Source organism: Colossoma macropomum, unplaced genomic scaffold, assembly GCF_904425465.1.
Source record: "Colossoma macropomum unplaced genomic scaffold, Colossoma_macropomum, whole genome shotgun sequence".
NCBI lineage: Eukaryota > Metazoa > Chordata > Actinopteri > Characiformes > Serrasalmidae > Colossoma > Colossoma macropomum.
The window spans coordinates 11,438,025-11,465,046 of NW_023494785.1; the positions used below are offsets into that span (position 1 = coordinate 11,438,025).

The following is a 27,022-nucleotide window of genomic DNA, read 5'->3' on the forward strand; positions in this document are numbered from 1 at the left end:
CTTTTATATAAGCATCATGAAAACATACACATGCACTCCATCACATGCACAAGTCCTTTTTTCTTTTCTTTATAATATTTATAGATCTCATTTTCAAGCGTTCAGGGGACAGAGCTCTCACTACAAGTAGCCATACTATTGGCTTTTTCAATCTGTAGCCTACATTAGTAAACATAGCATGGCTAATGGGTGAGAAAGCTCAGGCTAAGCTGTGATCTGTGGCTGACTGCTGTTATCTTGTGAGATGGTTTTGGAATATATGGTCTGCGTCAAGAGGCTGTGTCTGAAGTATTCTCCATTGGAAGCAGAACATTTATCATGTGAGATGGGGAATGTGTTTACGCTTTCCCGTGTTCGTGAGAGTGTAGTGGTTGGCCCAAGTTGTTCCACAGAGCCCAGTTAATGTGTGCATTTATTTATTTATTAAAACTGAGAAGATACAAACATTTCATGTTGATTATTTAGCTTATGGTTAGAGTTATGTTTAAAGATCGGCTTAGAACATTCAAATAACACTTTATTGTAAAGAAACATTCATAAGGCTACATGACACCTATGTAAGCCTTTCATGACACCTGAAAGAAACATATATAATAAGCATTTATAAAGGCTTATTCCAAAATGCATCAAGTTGTTGCATCACTTATCACTTTCTAGGGTGAAATTGACTGAAGCAGTCTTTTATGACAGTTGATGCTTCTTGGAATAAGCCATTATACATGCTAATGTAGGTTTATGTCAGTTGTCTTAAAAGGTGTTGGTGTTGAAACACAGTTGAGTCTAAACAGTGGTGGGCTTAGGGTTAGGTTTTCGACCAGGGTTAGGGCTAGGACCAGGGTGAGGGTTGAGTTTAGGTTTTGGGTTGAGATTAATCTTAGGGTTAGGATTAGAGCCAGGTTTAGAGTTAAAGAGAATTATTTTCAGTTTAGTAGATATTTAGTTGAATGTAACTTGAAAGTAAATGAAGTATCTACAAAGCATCTAAAGTGGACTGTAGAAATAAAGTGTTTCCAAAGTTAAGAACATTTTCCTTCTGTTGCAAAGTTACCATTTTGGAGTTATATGTTTTTGAGCCGACATCAGTATTTTATTTAATACATATGTCACAAGTAAGACATCTAAAATTGTATATATAAAAAAAGACGTGTGTGTGCAAAGGCACACTCGCAGGTTGGGTGTGAAATCCTGCTCCTGTTGAAAGCCCCTTCTGGATTCCTGCAGTAATGCCATGAATATATTCATCACACACACACACGCACACACACACACAGCTGGGAGGACTCATGCTGCTCTCCTCTGCGCCGAGCTTTTCATTTGCTTTTTCATTTCTCGTGTTATTACTGCTGAAAGACTGGATTTGGGTGTCGCCCTCGGCGGCAAAACCGCCTGAAAAACACATTTTTGTTCACTTTTTTGTGAAAAAAGGCAGTGGCTTGAGACTGAATCAGAGAGACGCCTCATGTGACCCCCCTGTGAGAAACAGTAAAAGTGTACTGAGATCCAGAACAGAAAAGCCACAGCGCTGCCCCGAGCTGTGGAACATCGCACTGTCGTTTTTTTTTTCACTCTTCCATTTTTTTCCGTCTTGCCCTGTTTCTGTATAGCGCGGACTTTGACAGGCGAATGCTTGAGTGACGTTAGGACTCCTGGATAATGAGCTCCGCAGGGAGAGGCCTAATCGCCAGCCGCCGGGTCATAACATCAGCATGAGCGGCCAAGGCCGTCGCCACGGCAACGGCGGTGGACCTGAAACTCGGACGCATAATGATGATGATATTCCCATTAACGTAGGCTAACTAGCAAAGGCTGGAAAAGAAAAAGGAGTGGCACTTACAGCTGTTGCATGTTCTTTTGCCCTTTTTCTCCCTTTTGCTCCATGTTCTTCTCTCTTTGTCCCTCCTTCCCTTTATCCCTCTGCTTTTCCTTTACCCTTGCCCCTTCTCTCTATCTTTTCACATGCAGCATCACCAGGTATTTATCCAAGCTAACTAGCAAAAGGTGGGAAAGAATGTAGCTGTGAATAGGATATGGGAAAGCATATGACTGTCGAGGTATGACTTCTCCACAGACACTTAAAATCTGTCTGTCTGTCTGTTCATCTAGCTGTCTGTCTAGCTATCTAGCTACCTTTTCACATGCAGGTGTTTCTCAGAGCTGTGCTGTGGTTCCTTCTTCCGTCTGCCCTGGGGGACACCACCGCTACTCACTACTCACCCGCTACTGAGAGAGGAGGGGGCAGGACAGATCCAACATTTCCTCTCTCCTCTTCTAACAAGATGTTATTAAACTTACATGCTGCTGTATAAGCCTTGCCGTAGGAGGTGTGCTCCTACTCTGCTCTGCTGTTTAATATGAAGGAAGGAGTGCACAGGGCTGAAGGCACACATACAGCACACTGTCAGAGGTTTCATTTTTTTCCTGCAATGGTAATGCAGTTGCCGTGTCCCTTCTACAATATGCGTACATAATATGTCTGTGAGTGGGAGCTTCAGTGACACGAATTGACAATGCCGATAAAAAGAATGTACATTTAAATGTTGATTACTTTATCCAGAACACTCTAGAATGCTCTGTTATGTTCATTTGATAGAAAAGCTCTTTCGAACAAGTAGCAGTACACTATAGGAAGCATAGGGGGCAGTATGGCTTTTGTTTCATTGTAGCATGAAAGAAGAAATTACTTGACACACAAGCGCTCCTCCAAGTTCACATTTTGATGATGTGATGTCAGCAATGTGCAGACCTGTAGAGCTAGAGACCCTGATGGTGCTAGGGTTAAAAGCAAATATATACAGACCCCTGAGGCATATAGGCTCTGTATTTACCTTACTTTAAGCTAATTTGCTTAACTACAGTGGCACAGTGTGGATTACAAGTAATGCAGCTCAGTAAAGGGATGATTCTGACATTTCTTTAATGCACAAATCGGAATAGGCTTGTTCAACTTAATGGCACTGAGCAGAATGATTTTTGATGAATGATTTTTTTTTTTTCCTGCTTCATTCCTTATGCCATTATAATCTTGCAGGAGCAAAGCGGCTGCAGTTTTCAGAGCCAGGTGCTGCAAGAGAAGGCTTGATGATGACAGAGCCTAGTCCTCATTGGCTAAAAGTTCCACTGATGCACAAACTGTAGTGAATACTGAATGTGGCCTGTTAAACTGTGTGCTATTCTTCAAAGAAATGTTACATCTGAAATGTGAACGCAGCGAGAGCTGCCACTTTACACGGGGTGCTCCTGGTAAAACTGTCTGACCCACTGACTGTCTTCTCTGCTCCTCAAACAAGCCTAATATCTTTTTCTCCTGTTGGTCAGAAAGCTGTAAACAAACTCACTCTTAAGAAATTTTAAGTAAGAGCCTCTGCTGAGTCTGCATTAATGTGATCCTTGCCAGGGGATAGGGCACATTTGAATGGCATATTGAGAAATTACACATGCCACAGCATCATAGTTCTCGTGTGCAGAACTTCAGGACCACAAGTTTGCCGTTTGGGACAGGGCTACGCATGGAACTTAGAATGATGCTTCAAAATGAGAGGACTGAAGAAGGCATAGTGATTTGATTAGATAATCGATCCAATAATAGCCGATAGGTTAATCAATGACGGAAAACGAAAGCTGCAGCCCTGCTGTAGATTATCTTCAGAAGACCATGGAGGCCTTGACCTGTGTAGATCTGTTTGAGAAGTTTCAGAAGAGCAAACACATAACAGGTAACAACTGTTTCCTTGTTCAACCTGATTCTCTTCCATTTCGTCCTGATATTGGTGGTGCTTTGCTTTAATCTCACGGGCTGTACAGTGATTATAGTGCCGCAGTCTATTTGTCCTGCTCATCATGTTAACAGCACCTTAAACAGCCTCTTCTCTTCTGATTCCGTCTCTTTGCATCACAGCGTTGGCCATTTACAGCAGGAAGGAAACAGAGTAAATAAGCATTAGTCATCTGGTGAGCACACACACGGGCTCTCTGAGCTTTTATCAAGCAGAGCTCTCGCCGAGCGCTTATCACAATGGCATTATCTTCCCTCTGAGCACTCCCCAATTTAAACCATTGTAAATCCTAATTGCTTTAATTGGGCCTTTGCATAATAGAGCAATATCCTGTTGTAGCAAGTGTCTGGGGTTTGGCCTGGATGGTGCTGGGACTAGATAATAACATATGCAGATGTGTGCTCTCTTCAGATGCACACTAATGTCTGTCTGCTGGAGCCATGCAGCACATTACTAGCCAGTAAATCAATGAGGATAAAATATGGCACATGGTGAGGGCACCCATAAACCTCCCCAGCGCACTGTGATGTATGATAATGTAAAATATTGAATGTCAAGCTTGGTAAATAAAACAGCGTGATGGTTCAATAACAGGTCCTCAAGGGATGTGATATGAGTTTGTCTATGCAGTCATCACGAGTGTATCAAGTTGTTTGAAACACAGAACTAGGCAAAATTATAAATGCGAGGGCTTAAATTCATTCAAGTGTCTTCGATATGGAAAGCAGTTTCTGTAGAATTGCATGTTTGACAACACACGTAATCCGTGAAAGGTTTCTTTGTGCACTTTTAGCACGTGTGTGCAATCTTGAGTGTCTTTAGTGTAAACAGGCCATTGAAATGCATTGTTTTGTGTAGTGATATGTTTGCGCTGACAGCGACATTGTCCCGAGCAGTGCAGGTGATTGAAGAGATGGTATTTTTGAACAGTGCATGTGGGCCGTTCAGCATAATAGCGGGGTCCTTTGGGGATGGTGCCGTTTGGCTATGCATTAGAGAGTGATTGTCTCCTCCTCAATTGCAGCCATCATTCACACCATAGGCTGCTGCTGTTTGTGGTTGCCTTGTAGAAGCACAGGGTGAATGTGTGGATGCATGGATTTATGAATGATTGCATATTGTCACTGTCAGATTAAAATCTCATAACTTTTTTTTTCCTAATCTTTCCACGATTTGAAAACAGCAGCTGCCCTTTACATTGTGTGAACATTTTATGATGAATGGGCCAATAGAAGCTTTACAAAATTGCTTGCAGTCGAATCTCTGTGCATTAAAGTGAAGAATATATTATTTTTTCTCCTAAAGTTGCCTTATAAGAGGAAGAAGTTTTGTTATGACACTGACTAAACACTCACTGCCAGCTTTATTAGGTGCAGCAACTTTGTATCTACAATCACTGTCCCTCTAATCAGGTCCATGCAATGTATGGGTGCACTTTGTAGTTCTACAGTTACAGATTGTTGTCCATCTGTTTCTCTGTATGATTAGTTAGCCTTCCTTTCATCAGTGGTTAGAACCACCACAGAGCTGGTACTATTTGGATGGTGGATCATTTTCAGCACTGCAGTGACACTGACGTGGAGGTGGTGTGTTAGTATGTGTTGTGCTGGTATGAGTGGGTCAGACATAGCAGTGCTGCTTTTTTAACAGATAGTTTAACAATTTGAACATTTGTAGATAATCTATAGAGGACTATAGTGGACTATGCAAATAAAGTGAGACCCAAAATTCTCCTGTATAGTAAATGGACCTGATGAAATGGACATTATACAATAGTTAGTTCTGATTGTATAATCTGATTGGCATTCTGTCCATGTGGTTATTTGTGATAACAGCACTGGTTTTCAGAATAACTGTATCATTCCACTGAACAGTGTTTTTTAAGTAACGAATTGCTTTGCTCTGCAGCTAATCATAACTGAGTTTCTAGTTTAGCACATACAAATGCAGAAAATGGCAGGGACGCAGCAAGTAGGGTTGTTGAGGGTCACCTAAGCGCTGCTAAAAAGTACCCACAACTTAAAATACCTGCCAGCATTCCTGGAAAATGGACACATTAGATAACGTCTATAAGATAATATCTGACCCGCAGATTGTGTGGGAGAATATGACAGCAGGCCTATATCAAATTCAAGACATGTTGTTGCCCCTAAGCAAGCCTTTCATTCAACAGCTGTGATGGTGGAACAACCAGACAACCTGGAATTAGCCAGAAATGAACAGAATGCAATTTAGCAACCAAAATCAGCTGTGAAATGGTTTGGAACGAAACAACGTTCAGGGTAAGTGTAGATAACCTGAGTGTAGATACAAGGTAGTCATAACTAATAAAGTGGCCAGTGAATGTGTATTTATGACCTAAGCGTGTGTATAAATTCCTGTGTGAGAATGTGGTTGCATGTACGTGTGTGTCCTCCAAGCCCAGCACCATCAAACCTGCTCTTCTCCTCTTTTGTTTTGAAGCCAGCAGGTGTTTTGGTATTCATTAGTCCTAGCTGTCGGTGTGGCTGGGGGTGTGTGATGCTTAGTGATGGCCCATTAAACTGTGTTTTTGTGCACTGGAGGCTGCCGCACACCACACTTTATGATGAACTGAATGGTAGTGTGTGTGAATGGCATATTAAGAGCTACCTGAAGAGACGTGAGGAGACATGCTCTCCCCTGCGGGCCTCTCTCTCACACACGCACAGTCTGCTCACTTACGTACAGTGTGTTGGCAGTGTTTCAGACCTGGTTGTCTTTTTTGTTGACCAGCTACTAAGTTACTGAATGTTTTACAGAATGCTAATGCTAATATATTTTTAACCAATGTTTTGATGAACAAATTTTCCATCCTACCCCAGATGTGGTTTCAAGACATATGTAATGTCCAAAGTTTGCTTGTTTAGCTTTTTAAGCTAGTGTTACTAAGAAATTATGGAAGCTAATAGCCGTTAATTAGCATAAATGGCATAGATGACACCATCTTGAAGCCTGAAAGTTGAACTTTGTCCTCACTTTTATGCATTTTTATAGAAATCACTGTCAAACAGTGTCAGAAAGCAAATTAGCTAGTGTGTTTAGATTACTGAACAACTCAGTGGAGGTTTTTACAAGTGTGTAGTAATCTTGGCATGCAGTTTACACAACGGTTAGTTATAATAATTGGTTTTATAATTATAAGTTGATAATCAACTAAAGAATCAATATGTCTTACCTGATCAGCTACTTGTGTGTTAAGGGGAACATTGCAGAAATGAAATTTTTGGACAAACCATCATTTTAATTTTAACACTTTTTAACACAGACTGTTGGCGACTTGCATCAACATGTTTAGGTGATTGGATCGTCTTCCAGTTTCACTTGATAGCATTAAAGCCAGATGTAATGATACCCAGAAGGCAGTGTGATCGGATTACAATCAGATCACTCAAACCTTGTTAAGAGATAGTGCTAGATGGATTTTGACTACATTGAACACGTGTATGTGGAATGTGTTTAAAATGTGTCAGGTACAAGCAGTTTGTAAGACAAAGCTTTTTTCTCTGCCAATGCAGGCAGTTCATTGCCTATTTCAAAGTTTCTTTCGTTATTTGACAGCAAATAATATGTGGTAGAAACAGTTGAGAAACCATGTTTGCTTTAGTATTTTAAATAGCTAATTCATTCAGAAGTTTAGTTGAAGTAAAATGGAAATAATGTATGTGTTGAGGTGCTTTTCACATGGCAAAAATAAATCTGGATCTCATATGCTCATGCTGGAGATGCTGCTTGTGAAAAGTGTAAAGGAATCAATCATTCAATCAATCAATCAATCAGTCAACCTTTATTTAAACTCAGAATGCATTAGCAGAGACCATTTACAATGTAGCCAAGCCAAAACAGAAATCAGGGATTGAGAAGTTGGATAGTAAAAACGGATCAAATGCTAAAAAAGTAATAATAATCATAGTAGTAAAATTTTATAGTAAAAAAAAGATAAATCATTGAACTTCTAACAGTATAGTAACTTAAGAAATAACAGATCAGATAATACAACATAATGACATAAATAAAGAAATAGAAGATGTGGGACAGTAAATTGTCAATAATAATAAAAAAGAATAATAATAAAAAGAATAAAAATAAATAAAAAGAAAAAAAGGATAATAAGTGAAACAATAGCTAGGACTGGGTATATTTAGCTACAATCTGGACTCACATTAATAAAAAAGGGTACATAAGCTAAACATTTAGCTGAAAATGTTAACATTTGAAACATGTTATACATATTTCCTTTCTATATTTTCAAGTTTTGACAAAGTTGACTCCTTGTTAAACTTTATGCTGTATGTAGCCTTAGCCCATGCTGGTTTCACCTTTATGCTTGTGCTGCAGTTGAGTGCTTCCTACCTTTTTATTCTTCAGGGTCCTGTTATGCCCTCATGTCTCTGCTTGCTATTGCAGTGGTACACACTGTCCCTAAGGGCCTTTAAAAAGTGATAAAGCTCTGGGCCAGTCCCCTTCCTGGATGGCCAGTGTGTTCATTTGCTATTCACTCTAAGCCAGACTCAATCAGTACCTTTTTGTGACTATAAGGATGACTGTGTGCATTCTCACTGACCTGCCAAAGACCACTCACACAATGAATTATACCAGCCCAGCCCAGAGCCTGTCTGCCACCCTGCCAGCAGAGAGAGCAGCCAAAACCAACATCCGCTATAGCTCATTCAAGTGAGCAACAAAAGGAGGAGACGATGTTGTCTTTATCTGTCCTTCAGCTGATGAAATAGTTTGTGCTAAGTCCAAATTAGGTCTTCCTCAAAGTTTTGTCTCTACATTTCCACATTACAGATTAGATATTAATCAGTGTTGAACTTTACAAATGCCTTAATTGTGGAATCAGTCACATCATAATTACAGATATTTTGCATCTGATTGTGTCATACTTTAGGTACAGATTTCAGCACATGCTCAAAGATGTTGGTTACATTCTTTGGAAAAGACATTTTGTCCAGACTTCCCTGCATTGTTAGTAATGATACAAAACTAGTAGGGTCGAGTCAGTATGCTAGCCAGTGCCTGCTACCTTTTGCTCAAATGAGATCCTCTTCAGTTCTTTTATTACTTTTACACATTACAAGTCAGATATTAATGAGTGCTAAACATTACAAGCACCTTAATTGCTAGTCTTTGCAGTATCAATCACATTACTAGTCATTTAACCCAAATAAGGGAATATTTTGCACCAATATTTTGCCGAAGGATGCGGGTTCTTTTAAAAATATAAACTTGCCTGCATTATTAACAGAAAGCTAGAAGGCTGCAGTTAGCATTATACTACCCAATGCTTGCTACCTTTCAGTGTCAGCAGTATAAGCCTCTTTCAGTCTTAGCAATTATGTAAACTAGGATTTATGAGTGTTCTTGTTTGCATTGCTGTGGAAGAAACTGCATTGCTCTGCATGTTTTGAAGCCAATGATGGCTGAGACTACGCCTGGATTCAGGGGTCACCATGAGCAGTCCAGTGTCAATAAAACCCAGCCTTGATGTTCATCAGACACACTCCATTTGGTAATAGCAATTAGACTTAAAGCCTGAAGCCATGAGGAGATGAAAAAGCACCATACGTGCTCTTTGGGGACAAGTTCTGTCTCGCTTTATTTCATCTGCAAATTGATGTCAACTCTCTTAGGATTTTATAGCAAGGGTTAAACTACTAAAAGAATTAGGTAGTTAAAATTGTTCTAAATGAATGCCTGCGCTAGCCGTCGTAGCGTTCTAAAACAAAACTTCTTAGCAGCAGGTTATGCTGAAGCTACTTATGTTTTTCTGTATATTTGTGAGAGTCAAGGAGTTTGAAACTCTTTCAGCTCACTGACTTATTGATGTTGATTTCCCACAAAGCTGTAAAAATATGCAACCCCACCCCTATCTGTCTTTCTCTGCCACTTGAATAGAAAGATGAGATGGGTGGGGGAGTGATAGAGGCGGTGAAAAGAAGAATGCATTGAAGGAGAGTTAATGAAAAAGTCCTTGGGAAGTACGGCAGGAAGCTGTCAGCGAGTGGGGTGATAGATAGGACCGTCACTGTTATTAGTATTCGCATGGTGGACTTCTGTACCTAGACCAGAGCCATTTGTTGATTAATTAATCAGGTAATGTACAGCATTAAAGGGATGAAAGCTGCTGGTTGGACCTTCTTTTCTTGCATAACCAAAGAAAATCGCCTGCAGTCCTTTTGACCTGACCAAGACCACCCTTCTACCAGAGCGTGTGGCCAGGGGAAGTCATTTAGCCAATGGATTTGCTCGTAAAGCAGAACAATAAACATATTTGGGGAAAAGGGTTTCCCATTTCATGAATATATTCAATTTAGCTGCCTTAAGTCAACCCTATCTGAAGTAATTCTATCAAGTTTGACTGGAAAGTTTGTTCTCCTGCTGTCTCCGCTGAACCATGGCATGGGAGTTAAAGAAAACAAACATGGCTTATGGTGGTTAGGAAGCAGCGTAACTTGGATGGGTCTTGCTCTCTGGCAATTGGCATAACCGTTTCACTGGTTGGAAATAGAAATGGATTTCAGTCAGTGATTGAATGGGGTTTTTTTATAATCAAAGTGCACCCGTGCTTTATGTGATTCGGGGGCATCATGGGAAAGCTACAGAATCAATGAAAATGATTACATTTATTGAGCTGACCAATTCGTACTCATACTTTGCAAATCCATATGTATACTGTTATCGTCGTGTCTCTACAGAGATTTCATTACTGCCATCAATAATTCCTCCATCCTTAAAATGAAACCCTCTTACACCCAAAAACATGCGTTCTTAGACGGGTGCACAAGCACATCTTAGAACAAAATCTATAGTACCATTGTAACGTTGGTCAATGTGATGAGTCTGTCAATGGCATGAGGGGATTGTGGCTGACCACAGTCATCACTTCCTGTACCCTCTGAGCCACAGCTGCCACCAGTGTGGGAAGATTCTAAAGGAAATGACATCATGAGGAAGTCTTGAAGGAGCACTGTATCTCTAGACAGCTTCCTCACTCCATGGAGCCGGATAGGGTCCAAAGGGCCTACAGTGATAATTGCCCTGGCCTGAAGGCCAACATCAAATAGTGTTCCACTGAGCGAGCAGCCAGTCTATACCACATCCTGACCTGAGACCGAAGCCTGAGGAAGGAAGAATGATTAAGATGTAAATCAGTGAATGTTTTCTTTGGAGTCTCATGCACACACACAGGCACGCCAATCTATTACTAAAATGTGGACAAAAAGAACTTCCGCATTTCTCCACTAAGAAGAACTGCACCTCCACCACTGAGATTGTTCTTAAATGTATTCTCCAGTCGTTCTACCGTTCTACCTTCCAGTTTAGTGCCATTAGCCAGAATTGCCGCCTCTCGTCAAATCTGCGGTAGATTCACTGTGTCAGTCTGTCATTAAAACCGACACACTTCCATCTGTCCCTGAGAGAGAAAGTTGCGAATGATGCTGGCAGGCTGAGTAGCTGAGCTTATTTTCCATTCTGGATCTATTTGCATCCGCCTGCTTGGAACTGATCCTCAAGCTGACAGGTCTCTGAAAGCTAACAGTGTGGATGTGGGGTTTGGCGGCAGGAGGGATGGGGGGTTCAGGAGAACTTGTTATTGAAGCGCAAGCTGTAGATTTATTTAAGCTGTAGTTAATAGGAAAGCAATGACTTGACAGAAGGAAAAATAAGCTGGTATTGAAAGTTGATTGTACTTCATGAACTCTGCTCCCATTGGTTATACTACTTTTTGCAACTTTATTTCACAGAGGGGGCATATCTTAGATGTCGCACCTGCTCAGACCCAATCTTGATAAGTCATGCTGCATGCCAGTTTCATTTCCTCAAGCCGTTTGAAGCATGTAATTAATGATAGAATATGACTTGCCCAGTAGCAGCACAGGCCTGCATAGGCTAGACAGTTTTGCTGGTGATAACAAAAGCATGTTTTAATTTTCACATTAATGATTTCTCATATGTTTACTTATTGAAACAAGAAGAGAAACTCTGTAAACTTTTAATCTGCACCACATATGTATTTGTGAGCAGAAGAGGAGATATTACGATTTGAGTTTGACAAAACGTTATCATTGTGTTACAAGCAGAAAAAATTGAACCTGTTGATACGAAATCCACTTTGAATGTTATGTAAATCGTTATAACTGTGTAAATTTAAGATTTGGACTGTATCGCAAAACAACAGTAAATCTAAACTTCTAATCCCTTTTTTCAGGTTTGGCAAGCACCGCAAAGACGAACGAACAGGAGACAAGATGGAGCGCAAAGGCTCAAGCAAGAACAAAATGGAGGATACCCAGGCCACGGAGGAGGACATGCAGAGGATGCGTCTGGAGAGGGAGAGGTGAGTGCCTGCATCCTGCTCCCACTGCCCTGCAAAAAGCCACAACTGAGCCAAAGCCCTGCTTACCTACAGAATGAGAAACCTGCCTAATTAAGTAAATGGGGGCCTAGAATAGAAGGTTCTGGGAAGGTGCTCGGATGTCGTCAATATAAGGGCCTTTGTACATTAGGGCATTACATTGATAATTTCTAGATTGTTTGTCCCTTTTGTTCTGCTGAATGCTAATGTGAACGCGCAGCCAGTTTTGGCCTGCACATTGAATAGACAATGTCTTTGTGGATGAATTGAAAGCTGTTAATTATTGCTTTGTGAGAGGTAACCTGTCATTTCCTTATCAGGTAAGCTCCTGAAGCCTTGTTTGGGAATTTGCAACTAACAGACTGTTTGGGAATTTGCAACTAATACCAATTTAAACAGGACAGTTGCCAGTGTTATTTGATTTATATTGCTCTGCTTACAAATTTTCACAGTAGTTACTGAATCAGTTATAGTACTTCCTAAATGAAAGGTTTTGAGATTAAAAACTGTGAATAGTAAGACAAATAGCTGAATAATAAGCCTGTAGTTTAAAGGGTTAATAAACATGGCACTGTTTTATCATTTGACCATGTGAATTGTTAGTTAGTTCCACTACGAGCATGAAACCATTACGATACAAGAGGATAATTAATGATCATGTTAATTACAGGAGCGCTGTCCAGTTCCAGTTTGAATCAGCCCACACACCAGCCAAACATTTGGCGGCCTCACTCGGCCTCCTGTTTAACCACAACAATGCAAATGGACAGTGTTTACATCCCGCACTTCATTCACAACAGCACAAATCCCTATTAATTTTTCACACACAAGAAGAAGACGATATCAATGGATTTCCCGTATGCTAAGAAGGCTTGCCACCCTCTATTATGCTGCAGAACCCAAATGAACTCAGTTATCAAGCCACTTTCGCTAATGGAGTGTAATTGAATAGCAACAATAGGGGCAGTACGGGCCTTCGTGCAGAGAGCACCCATGGCCTGCAGTGACAATGAGCCCAGGCTGCTCAATGGAACATCTGGAGCCCATTATCAAAGGAGCCGGCCCTGCCTGTGACGCTCTCCACCACGGGCACTGGGAATCAGGCTCTGGCCTCCAGCCCAGGACATCACCAGCTCGCTGCTAACACAGAGAGAGGGAAAGGCAGGAGAGAAACTCTGATGTATATAGATGAAGAAAAGAGGGAGGAGAAGAAGAAACAGAGAAAGAGACAATGAAAGGAGACACAAAGTAAAGGAACTTTCCAGGAGATATCTCCACTGTGTTTTCGCTCCAGGTGCCAACTGCTAAAAAGCAACAAACACCACATGAGTCTGGAGTCAGCAGACACCACGGCGCTCACATCTCCATCTCTCATTTGTGTTCCCTTTTGAGAGGCTGCATAAAGTTCATATTTCCCAGGAAGCCTTCGTAGGTTTTGTTTGTGGAAGTCTGGTGGGTTTACATTCTGGTTTAAATCGAGATTTGTTTTCCCTTTTTTTGTTTTGTTTTGTTTTTGTTTTTATTTTTCCCACCACGTCTGCTGTGCTTGAGTTTTCTTCTAGTTAATGGAAGTGAATCCTTGAGGGAAATCGTCCCAGCAATAATAATCTGCACCGCCACCGCGCTGTGATGTGATATTCAAAGCTGTGTGCCGGAGAGACTGACAGCTCCGAAAATCAATTGCAGCTGTATTTTTAGGTGTGTTATTACACGCTGAAATGCGGGTTGGACAGACGCGCTTGCGTTGGTGTGTGTGTGCGTGTTTTGGTGTGTATGAACCTGAGGCGAGAGCACTGATTGATTACAAGGACAAGGCCATTTCTATGTGCTTATGAAATTATGGATCGGCTGATGGCTGGTGTTGACGGGGAATGAATGGAGGTGTGGCAATAACAGTTGCTAAAATGAGCCATGAGGCTCCGGGAACAGGCAGAATCGGAGGGTGAGGAGCAAAAACGGGAAGGAGGACCTGGCATGTGCCGCAGCCAACGCTCCGCTCCCCTGACGTGCCTGATCGTTAATTCGAGCTGATGTTTTGACAGCGGCTTTTAGTGACTCAGAAAGAAAAGTCAGCGCGAAAGGTTGGCTGGATTAATTCTCCATAACCCGCCATCATTAGCCTATCTATTTCTGGAAGGCAAGTCGCTGCCCCGATTTTAGTGCACCTGACCTCTAAGATGTTTATGAAATTCATCTCTGCCTCGCAGAAGTCTGTGCTTTAGGGCTTACACTGGTATATTTCTAGTTGACTTAAGCTCCCCAAATCCTCTTCTGTCACTGTGGTATGGATGACAGGCACTGCAACAAAAATGAAAATTGAGGGGGGAAAAAAACACCCAAACATTTGAAAATTATCCACTAGCGCTAGCAGGCTTGATTTGGGCTGAAGTTGATGGAGTGTCGTCATCAGTGGCATTTGTTTTGCCACAATCGAGTAAATTGTAAGCAGCTGCTGCCCCCCAGTCCTGCACCGGTCCCCCAACCGCCAGCCTTTCCGTGCCTCATCAAGGGCTCCATTAAGGCCTGGAGAGGCCCTTCGCGCTGAAGGAGGAGCACGGCGGCCCTTGTGGGGGCTTTGTTTACGCCTGTAGATGTTCATAGTCCTTTCTGTCATTTCTTTTTCCTTCCTTTTTTTTTGCTTAACTGAGGGGACCACCATGGCAGGGTTCCATTCGGAGCTGCTCCTTGGGAAAAAGCATGTGGGCACAATCTCCGGGAAAGTTCTTTAAGGTTTTGAAGTCGCGCAGCTAGGGCGGGAACTGAAGAACAATGTACCTCACTTCCTTTCATCTGCCTCAGTATATTAGTGAGTACAGATCACTCTTAGACATAAAGGTTGTTAAGTGGTTCTTGGCTTACACATACAGTTTGTTATGTAATATATATGTGTGTATTTTGAAAATCTTATGTGTAAGAGTGTAGCTAATCAGGCTATATGTACACCTACGAGGCTGGTTCAAGCCTGTGCCAGCAACATGGGCCCCATATTGACCACTCAGTAGAGATCAGTGTGGTAAACATCTCCTTCCCAGCTCAGCCCCCCTGTAGCATTGCTGCTCTCTTATCTGCTAGGCTCCACTGGGCTGCTAATCAGTGGCTAGCACTCCTCCGTGTCCAGCCTTCCTCCCAAGCTTGCTGCTTCCTCCTGTTTGTTTGGATTCTTTTTGAGTGCACCCAAGCTGTGGACGCCTCTGAGCCTCAGTCCTGCTTCGGCTCACAACCGCTATCTCAACTAGCGGCTTCCTTTAGCCTCAGCAGCCCACACTAGCCGGAAGATCTACAATAAACATGTGTTTGATTGTTTGCCATTTCCATTGCTCTTACAGGCTGCTTTCTTTCTTCATTCTGTTTCAGTTAACACTTATTGTTCAAAGACATCTTTGGCCTTGGCCCAGAGTTTTATGGCTGTTTCCTCAGTGTCCGACAGCACTAAAACAACTAAAGTTCATTGTTTATTTAATAAGCGTTTGTTTTCAGTTTACAGGCCTGAGCCTCTTAAAATCCAATTGACTTACAAATTTCACGCGCCTGTTTAGTATTTTAAAGATACTTTTAGAAAAGCAATTTATTACCTAGACGCAGGCCTTCCTTCCTCCAAAATTCACTTTATTGGCTGAAATTCTGCTAATAGTCATTTGCAGCTCAGCTCTTGCCTTAATTTCTGAGATTTTGATGTCAGCCCACAACTCTCCAGGTAATTCCAAACTTTTCTATTTGATGCATTAATACATGCTAATCATGGCCAATCTTTTCCCCTTCGTAAGCGTGACAGTAATTTTGTGTTACAAAATAATTAGCTCATTATGCTTGGCAGCCTTTTGTAACATTTCGCTGTCTGACTGGACCAATTAGCATGCGGAGTTCAAAGGCAGATGACATTGGCTGATTGTGGACCTGATTACATTTGTAATTATATTGATAGTTTGCTGGTGGCTAAAAGTGATTCTTAGGCCCCTTAGATTCTGACAATTACTGCGCTGATGAAATTATATTCTAAGCACCAGAGGCGTTGTCAGATGGTTTGGATTTCTGAGTTGTTCTGTCACTTTATTGTTTTTTTCACTGCTTGTCTGACAGAACTGAGTGGGGCTGGAGGCCTGAATTATTTGGCATGGTATGTCGTGTCATATGAGTGTTATAGGAGATAAACAGGTTTGCTCAATGCTGTTTTAAACATTACTTTCTAACACTATCAAGTAGCACAACAAAAGTTGCTCAAAAACACAGTCTAACAGTGTTGAATTTAAGTAGCTGTCTCACTCTGTAGATTGCGTTAAGCATGTTAGAGGTGTGGTAAGTGGAGGGGAGGGTTTTAGCTTGATGTCTGCTGGTTTACTTGGCGTACTTTGATTAGCAGTGCGATTTATTCAGCGTGGAGAGGAAGGACTGCAGGCTAGCCCGAGTGCCATTTCCTCCTCAGCACTGGAGAGTGTTCACACTCGCAAACTTCCCCCTCCTGTTTCACTCTGAAAAAACACAGCTTTGAGCACTGCTGAAATGTTTAGAACTCTTATAAATATTCCACATGCAAGTCTTTCCCATTGCCAGACATGATGAATGTGTAATTCCTCATAAAAACAACTTTTTGAACCTTTGGGTTATGGCACGTACTTTTTTGTCTGGAACATCCATGAATGGTTTGGCAGAAAAGTTTTTGGACAAATTTCAAGCCAGTCTAGCCAACAGCCTTTTGATAAGGGAGCGATAGGAAAACTACTTAGATACGGCTGGACAGCTCCTAATGAGCTGTTATGAAGATGTGCAACATCTTATTTGTATGTAGCATTTTAGGCATTCCAGACAACATCTAGCCCGTTCTGATTGTATTATTTGCTGTTGGCCCGTTACCTAGATACCCGGCGATAGATACCTAGATACTCAGCAATGGCCTTGTGCGTACTTTCCTGTTACCATAGCGGCGTCCTCCTCCATGTGACGGTATACAGTACAGATTCAAGCTAATAAAAATCAACTCTTCATTTCTCACGCAGCTCCATGCTCACATTTTCTCATTGTCATCTCCGCACTAAGAGAAACAATTTCTGTGTATTCTTGCACACACACAGAGGAGCAGTCTGCACTAATTAGCTTTAGGCTCAGAAACTCACTGAGTGGGATTTGCCCTTGCTTGATTGTTTTCTTTGCGCTCAGTTTAGGAAGCCTTTGGATTATGTGGATTTCTGCTCCTAAAATGTGGTCTGATCTTCATCATTCAGTCCTAATAACAAATAAATACCATATGATGACCTCTAGGGTAATAAAAAAGAGTCAGTGTCGTTAAGTGTTTCAGTTAATTCAGGGGTAGATTTGCTAAATTAAAACGAAAATGCACAACAAAAATCTGTACAACAACCCAATCAGAAAAGATTTCAGAGCACCTTAGAAATAAACCCCTTTTCCCCTCCTTTTGTTTAGTCCTAACTTGAGTTCTCTTTATTTTGGGCCTGTAATTGGCCTGTGTCTCTTAATTTGGAGCGAGAGTGGGGGGACGTGTAATGAATCACCAGGAGCTCCAGTAGTCTTCATTCAGAGAGGAAAAAAGAAATGGGCAGAGTAATAATCATGTTTAGTTTAGCCAGTTCTCTCCCTTGGGCTAACACCTCAGTGGGCCATTAATAGAGTAATAAAGTAAACAAGGGACAGTGGACTCTCACTAAGCTGGACTGACCTTTGAGTGTACACTACAGCTTTATTTGGGGCTTGAAGCCCTGTACCAAAACCCAAATATAGTCAGTCAAAATTCACCAAACTTTGAACTAAAACCCAACCTGAGCTGAACAAAACATCTGTCTGAATCCAACCACCAGTCAGAGACCAGGCGTGTCCAGCCAATGGTCTTTTCATAAAGAAGCAATAGGAAAACTACCAACATGGCTGGGCAGCTCCTAATAAGCTATTGTGTAGTTGTGAGATACCGTGTGTGTTGATTGTTATTTAATGTTCGCCGTTTACCTAGAAACGCAGTTGTCTGCAAACATTGAATCTGAACCCGACTTGAGCCTAACAAAAAATCTGGCAGAATCTGACCACCAACCCGGAGACTCCAAATTCTCAACCATAGCACCCGCTAAGTTAGGTCATGGCTTGTCAGCAACAGCTGTCGTCCTATTATTGATGAACAAAATGAAAAGAAAAAAAATGAATGATTATCAGCTGTCCAAAATTAGGTTTAGAATCAATTTATGAAATGCATTCATCAAATGCTCTTCTAAGTAAGGAGAAAAATTAAAGTCGGACTAATTGCTGGCCGAAATCCAGCAGGGTGGGAGATGGGCTGTAACAACCCAAATGTAATATTTAAACCTGATCCAACAAATATTACCAAAATATAACCCAAATCGCTGTGATGGACTGGTGACCTGACCAGGTTGTTTCCTACTTTCCGCTCAATGACCGCTGGAATGGGCTCCAGTACCCCCTGCGACACACAAGGATAAGCGGCTGAGATCGTGTGTGTGTGTGTGTGTGCACGCACACGCCCAAGTCTGACGTACTTGGTGTAGTTCCATGGTGCTAGGATGAGCATTTCTCTAGTGTACATATCCACATACACGTAAGCACACATGTGGGTCTGTCTTGATGCTTTTATGCCCTATACCATTGAATGGAGTTGCATACAGTCCACATAAAGATTCTTTAGAGTAGAGTTCTACAGAGTATTCAAAAATACATTGAAGTTCTTGCACTGCAGCAGCACGATCCTACAGACAACAAACAAACTACCGCAAGGAAGAAGCAACAAGCAAGAGGGGTAGTGCACATACAGGAACATTGTGCTGCTTCAGTAGGCGCTTTCACTCAAATGCCCATGGTCTGTTATACTGAGGTAGCATATAGAGATTGTCTAGTTTTAAGTCAAGCCTGATCTTCAGTGCCTCTCTTACCTCACCCACTAAAACACACACAGCTGCCTCCATTCTGCCTGTCCACTAGATCCACCTACTTATCGTCCCCACAGGCTGAGGACTAAATGAGTTTTAGTATGTGACCGCAGGGGCAGGTCTGGCCAAGCCCTCTCACTGGAGCTGGACATTATCTTATTCAAACACACACATTGCTCTTGCCGATTCGATTTGGCCATTATGCAGTGGTGCGCCGGAGGCACTGTCTTGCTATTGGGTTTCTGTAAAACCTGTCATAACAAGGAGCAGGGCTCTTCCGGGCAGTGAGGTGACATCAGTTTCAGAGCAGACGGCAGGTGGGCTGGCTTAACTTTAGTTTCACATTTCACCCCGTTCGAGTCCAGACATCAAAGCGATAGTTTAGCCACAGCTACGGTCAAAGAGGGAACTTCTTTAGAGGCTTCAAGACAAGAGAAGGCGCAGAAAGAAATGCTTGTGTGAGTTGGAATGGTGGGGATACAATGCAATTTTTTCCCTCATTACTGCTAGGCTATTAACTTCACATGACATAGATACATGCACAGTTCTCATACAGTCTGCCTCGGAATTAGATTTGCACAGGCGAGAAAGAGAACAAAATGAAGCTACAGTGAATGCCATTGTAATCGTATTAGGCTGGCTGGCACGGAGAAAGAAACGTTCATTGTTGGGAAATTAGATCACGCTTATGAGAACATGTGGAAACATCTCATTTTTTTCTCCCAGGGAAACTCCAGCTTTGTCCTGCCACCCAGCTGTCAGTCAAAGCTGCTGTGATGGACAGCTGGTGGAGGACAGGGGTCAACTGTGTCCTGGGGTGGTGCTGAAATGAGGTGCTCCCAGCAGTGCAAGTTTGTTAGAGTGGACGGCTGAAGTGATGAACCAGCCTCATAGTTGAAGCCCATTTGGTTCTAATAAGGCGGGCAGGGTTTGGTGGCAGGGGTCATTTTAGAAGTCACTCTGCAGGAGGGCTTCCCCTATCCACACCAGACCTCCTGGTATGCCTGTGCTCCATTCCATGAGAGATCCTTTCCCCAGTGTGCTCTCATGAAGGAACATGCACCCTTTAAGCCACAATGATGGCCCTCATTCACCTCAGCCCACCAAGAATGTCCTGAGAAAGCCAACGAGTCATTTTCCTCAAAACAGAGGAAAAGAAGATAAAGGTCAGCTGGAGGCAGATCAGAGGAAGCCCACTCTTCCTGCCGTTTGGGAACAGGCCTTCAGGATGTAATGCTCTACTCAGCTCCGGAAGGTCCCCTATTGCCCATTTTAGCGGTGCAGTGTCAGCCGTACAGCCCTGTTCTGCCTCTCTTCTTTGAGGGGAAATCAGCAGGAGAGGCACTCTAAGGAAAGAGGGCCTAACCTATGCAGATAGCTGATGGAAATACACTCCCACAGGAGATTCTTGAAAGAATGTTATCTTGAGGTTCTGTAGTGCCGCTTCTATTGCAGAGGCTGCCTTAATAGGAGAGAGGTCCAAGGTAAACACAGAAAGGGCAGGGCAGTGTCTGAGCAGTCACTAAGAGCTCTAAATTCAGACGAATACCAGCACAGCGTGTCCTCCATCTTTATAAAAACACTGATTATGCACCTAGAGTGCCTTACTACCCTAAAAATCATTGACCTCACCCACAGTTAGCTTGTAAAATATGATTCACTTTGCTGCTGTGTCACATTGCTTCTGCCTAATTAAACAGCAGCGATCAGAGTACAGCACTGGCCAGCTGACAACACGGATCAGAACAAATTTAAATGAGACATAATATTCAGCTATATATTAACGAAATATGTGTTCATACTGAAGGTTATGAACTAGGTCTAGATTAGCTGAATTACACTGCCTGTCAAAAACTTGGGACATTCTTTCCAGACAGTGTTTGACTGGGTCTTACCAGCATGACACTGACCCTAAATACACCTTAGTGTTGGACAGTGTTGCTCTGGAACTGAGAGTTGGATTGAAAAGTACAATAAGTGTAAACTGTCCATCCTGCAAGAGACATGGCAAGAGCATCTCTAAGGAATGCCTGGAAAACACCTTAAGAAAGCATATAGATAATATTCGCAAAACCTGGAAAAAGTGTCCCGTGACCATATTGTTGATTTTCTATCAACATAATGTGTATGAGCAGTCAATGCTGTGGCTTCCAAGTCAAGATATCCAGAAAATCAGTTTGATCTGAGGTGTCGGCCCATACCAAATTCTGTCCTGGTCATGCATTATTGCCCTGATAATATATCCAGACATCTGTAATTGTCTTGTAAATACTGCATCAGCCTGCACGTCGTACAAGCTAAAAGCAAACAAATCACTAGAATCATATAATTGTTTGGTCTGTGGAAGGGTCAGCAATATCCTGCCTTTTGTACCACCATATATTGTTAAATGTCGTCATTGCAAAAGTGAGCAGTAGCTGTGTATTTTTAATGGTATGATGGAGTTTTTCTTTTTTGCTAAACATACACTTTAATAGTTTTCTGGTTTGATCATCTGGTCACAGATATTTACATGATAATATTTTCCAACAAAGAAACATGCTCATTTAGAACATCTTAATTTTCTCAGCTTTTTGAATGGCAGTGCAGTTGGATCAAGTAAGTAAAGTAAGTAAGTAAGTAAATTTTATTTATATAGCACATTTAAAACCAAAGTGCTTTACAATGAAACAAAAAGGATTCCCACCTTCCGAACACCACTACAATACATTCACACAACAGTGTACAGACCTCAGTCCACAGTTCAACGACTGCTGAATGCTAATCCATAAAAATGTGTTTTAAGCTTTGTTTTAAAAACAGTCACAGATGAAGCATGCCTGAGGTCACTGGGAAGACCATTCCAAAGTCTTGGTGACGATCCCCTTTATGTTTAAGACGAGACCGAGGAACAGTTAAAAGTGATTGAGACGCAGACCTTAAAGATCTTGAGGGCGCATATATACAAAGCATGTCCTCATAATATGCAGGTGCCTGACCATTCAAAGCTTTAAAAACCATCAATGCCATTTTATATTGGATTCTGTACTGTACTGGGAGCCAGTGTAAGGACACTAAAACTGGAGTAATGTGCTCTCTTTTCTTCGTACCAGTTCACATTCTGGCTGCAGCATTTTGAACTAGTTGTAAACGAGCCAGAGATGCTTCGTTAATTTCAAAATATAGTGCATTACAGTAATCCAATCTAGATGTCACAAAGGCATGAATGACTTTTTCCAAATCTGAAGCATTAAGAAATGATTTTAACCTGGAGACTGTCCTAAGCTGGAAGAAACTAACCTTGACCACTGCAGTTATTTGCTTATCAAATTTGAATTCAGTATCAAAAACGACCCCAAGGTTTTTAACTTTGTGTTTTTTATAAAAGGGGTTAAAGAACCCAGATTTTCTTTCAAGCTCTTGGTTACTGTGGGGGGACCAAACAAAATAACCTCTGTTTTACTATCATTCAGCTGAAGAAAGCTCTGGGTCATCTAATTCTTAATATCCATGATACATTCATTGAGTCTTCCTATGGAGTAAAGATTTCCAAGGTTTAAAGGTAGATATAGTTGTAGATCATCTGCGTAACAGTGAAATAAGATGTTATATTTACAAATAATTTGGCCTAGGGGGGAGCATGTATAACGAAAAAAGCACAGGGCCTAAAATGGACCTTTGTGGAACCCCAGATGTCATGGCCACAGATGAAGAGAAGTATTTCCCAATGTTAACAGGTTCTATGTTTAATATATGAGATAAGCCAATTTAGAGCCAAACTCTTGACCCCAACACAATGTTCCAAACGCTCAGTGAGTATATCATGATCGACTGTGTCAAATGCAGCACTCAAGTCCAGGAAGACCAGGAGAGAACAATCACCAGAATCAGCATTAAGTGAAAGATCGTTAGTCACTTTTAAAAGAGCAGACTCAGATCTCAGATCAAGGTAGACCAAACCCTGAATTGTAAAGTGAAAGTGTTACGGCACATTTGAGTTAGTAATTACCCAATGCTGATCTGCTTCATCCTAGGTCTACTACAGGTCAACGACACTCAGAGCGTGATATGTTGTTGTTTTCAGGATCCAGGCCAAAACCAGGGAGTTGCGGGAGCGTCAGGCCAGGGAGAGAGATTACGCTGAGATCCAGGACTTCAACCGCACCTTCAGCTCTGATGAAGAGCACACCTACGCAGGCATCGGCTCACTGGACTCCTCCATGGACAGTAGCCAGAGCCTGAACCAGCAGCCTCCAGGGCAGGAGCGGCCCCACAGCCCCAGAGAGCAGCCACTGGAGGCCCTGTATGCCCAGGTCAATAAGCCTAGGAACGGCCGGCCTCCTTCAGCAGACAGGTAAGAGCCTTTCTTAGACTCGTAGTTCTCGCGTTTTGCTGTGTTGGTCCTGCTATTATTTAAAGCTTCTGAAAATTTGAACATGGTTTTTGTGTTTCCTCTAAGATGTAGATAAAGAAGAGAAGATGTCTTTTAGTTAAAATGTAAAGGATAAAATGAAAGATTAGTCACGGAGAGATTATGTGAGTGTTCAAGAATTTGGTGCTATAGTGCTGAATGACCCTCTGGCTATTGACTGAAGGCTTGCACAAGAAACTGCAAGAAGTCCAGTTACCAGAAGATCTAAAGGTGCACTGGGTATTTTAGTTATGAAGCAGCTAAGAAACATATGCAGGAATGAGATGATGATGGGTTTGAAATTAAAAGAAGTAGTTTGTACTTTAAATAGGGTAGTATTATTAACCAGTGAAGCTTGTGTATGAATGGGGTATTGTGTGCAGTTTACTTGTGAGAGCTGCAGAGTTCTGAATAAACTAAAGCCAGTTAAGAAGTTTAACAAGGAGATCACTGAAGATGGAGTAGCAGTTGGGTTAAACAGTGACATAGTTTAGGATGGATATTGGGCAGTGTGCCAGATTGTGGCATATTTTGGAGGAGCTGCTTTAAAAAGCCATATACAAAGCAGCATGTCGTTAAAAAAGTTTTGTTTTGCCACCTGTCCTTGACCTACAGATTCAACTCTGGGAACAGCACTCACGCTTCACATATTTTTTGGGCTATCACAGGACAAAGGATCGCTCAGCTTTTATACTTTTCCCAGAACAGCTCCTGTAGCTTGTGTTAGTTTCCTCTTTATTCTCTGTCTTTTCTGCCTGTTGTGCATTTGAACATGGAGAGGACATGTTCGTGTGTCCTCTGGCGTGTGACTCTGACTCTGCCTGCGAAAGTCAAACAAATACAATAATCACGTTTCACCGATGTGTCCCGGCGGCAGGTCTTGGAGCCAAGGTAAATCATCAATAATTCTCAAGGTGTGAAAATTTAATAACAACCGGCCTGCTTTATTATCTCAGATCGTGTCAAATCCTCTCCCGGTCTCAGTCCCTGAATTGTACCGCCAGTCGCTGAAAATTCATCTATGTCGTCTGGTGAAAGCAAAGTCATCTGTATGCAATGAGGACGTGCCATTTTAAGGGCAAAGCATGTGCCTTTTTCTTTCTTTTCCCTTTGTTTTTTTCGGTGCAAGAAAACAAGAAAGCTTGCCAGTGTTTCAGAAGTCGTTGTTAAAAGTTTAATGTTGCACTGCCAGGCTGATGTGGTTGTTATTTTTGTTGTTGTTATTTCCTGGAGGTGAAAACAGTCTCTTTATCATCTGAAAGCGTTGTTGACACTTTGTCCTACTAATAATGATATTGTGCCAGACTGCTTGCATTCACAGCTACTTCAGCGTTCAATTTGAGACCTTTAAATGAAACATTCTCTTGTTCCTTAATTATCATATAGGCATCTGTACACACACCTATACACAAATAATAAAAATGACTCCATCATTTTTTGGGGCCCTCTGGTGTTTCTGCCTAAAAGCCCAGTGCATCTTCTCATTCCGTCTGTTATCCTGCCTGGTAGGATGTTTTTGACTTGGTTTTAGTTACACCTGAAAGGACAGCGTTCATCTCCTTGGCGCTTATAAGTCTCAGTGGACTCGTTAAGACAGATGATAATTACCTCATCGATGGTAATGGAATCAAGCAAGTGATTGACAGCTGCCACTCAAGGCATGTGACCTTTTTTGCAAGGCATTAGGAGACAGCCTGCTGCGGTTCTCTGCAGTAGCCCCTCCCCTTCCCTCTGGGCGGTAGATCTCCCACCATGACCCCTCCCTGTGCTGTGACCTCACCGTCCGTATGATAGCTCCACACAACCACTCAATAACCTGCTTAATCCCACTGCCAATACCTCTGGTGGCTGAGAGAGGCAAGCGGTCGATTCTTAACCCTGTTGACACTGCTGGACCGCGACAGCTTCAGCTTGGGATTAGCTCTCATAATGACTGCTGATTAAAATCCGTATGGTATAGCGTGTTTGTAAATTAGATTAGATTAACTATGTTTTTCACCATAGTGGAAATTTGCTTTGACTTTTTCTTATAGCTCATATAAAACAAATAAAAACTGATTAAAATGTATAAAGACCAAAAATCTGTAGTCCAATTCAGTAAGCAAGCAACAGCATAGGATAAGGTATAATTTGGGTGAGACTATTTTCTTTCTTGTGGGACAAAACAGTATTCTAAATGTTAGGTTTATCTATTAAAGATAAAGATATATAGTGATGCTTTTTGAGCTAGAATTCATGCTTAACTTTATATTAAAGTGAGTGCTCCCCCGCTCCTACTGGGGTGTTTCTTTGTTTCTTGAGTTTGTGGTTTGTAATTATTTCTGCTTATTGCTGCGGCCAGGTTGTCAAAGATCATTGATTCTCAGTTGGTGGACCAATTTAAACAAAAGTCTAAAATATCAAATATTTACTAACTAACAAGTAAGACAGTGAACAGAGTTTAGGAAAAGTGGAAAAGTTTTACAAAGTGTTTATGCCCTCTTTAATGCAGTGAAATTGTGTTTATTAGGATGAACATTGCACACTATGACCTAAATGTTCCAGTATTCCCTTAATGTGCTCTGCAAGTGAATCTTCACTTGGAAGAAAGGATCATGCTAAAAATGGAAATCACGGAAAAGACGATGCCAAGAAAGAATTACGCAAAACAACCACTGCATCTTATATATTGTATCATCCCTCCTCGACTTGTAAGAGGTTGAAAGAGACTGAAACCCGTTTTATCTGCTGCCCTTTGTTCTGGGTGTGCTTGGCCCGGCTGTAAGCTGGCGCGGTGCTGTGTGTTGGAGGGAGCGAGTTGGCTCCTGGTTTGCAGTGCGTGATAAACAGCTGCTTTTGTCTTCTCTGCTGAATTCACAATCATCGTCTCATTCTCTCTTCACGCCAACAGCACCTATTTATAGCAACTTGCATAGTGCCAATCTTAAGGGGGGAAAAAAAGTGATAATGCGCACAAACATGCACACACACACACACACACCCTTTTCTTGCCGCATTGGGGAACCTAATTGCAAACAGATGCACCATTACCTCTCACACAAATTTTTGAAATTATTACCTATTTTTTTTTTGGCTGGGCTATTTGTATATGTACATTTTGGCCTTTTTTTCTGGTCTGGAGATTTTCCATATTGTAGCAATGACACCCTGTAACCGCTTAACTGATCATATGCTAATTAGAGCTGGCAAACGATTAAAATAATTATTCATGATTAATCACAGTATAATGTGCGGGTATCCATGATTAGTTTGTCTTATTTGCCCAAATTTGACCCTAAAGAAAGGTTTTTTTGCTTGTTTCTTTTTTAAAAGCAGCACATTTCTTAATAGCTATATGAGTTGACAAAACAAGTTTCATTAGAATGACAATTTCATCAGTATTATTATTTTGTGAACACAAGATTCACATGAATTTAAACGTAAATCATGTCATTTTCATACACCCTTAAAAAATTGGTGCCGCAAAATATTCCATAGAAGAACCTCTTTTGCTTCCCAGAAGAATCATGTTTGAAAGGGAGATTTGTTAATGAGGTTTAAAGAAATTTTGCGTAATGTCAAGGTTCTATTAAAATTTAAAGGTTCTTCATACGCATTC

General features: G+C 41.6%; 1 protein-coding gene across 2 annotated transcripts in view; it reads left to right on the plus strand.

The window, feature by feature from the left end:
- pard3aa (par-3 family cell polarity regulator alpha, a) overlaps positions 1–27,022 on the plus strand; it is a 505,838-nt gene that overhangs the window by 365,196 nt on the left and 113,620 nt on the right. For both annotated transcript variants that reach the window (XM_036582761.1, XM_036582769.1), the window contains 2 exons: positions 12,007–12,135; positions 23,098–23,367. In XM_036582761.1, the coding sequence (XP_036438654.1) occupies positions 12,007–12,135; positions 23,098–23,367 (399 nt within the window). The remainder of the gene's footprint in view (positions 1–12,006; positions 12,136–23,097; positions 23,368–27,022) is intronic.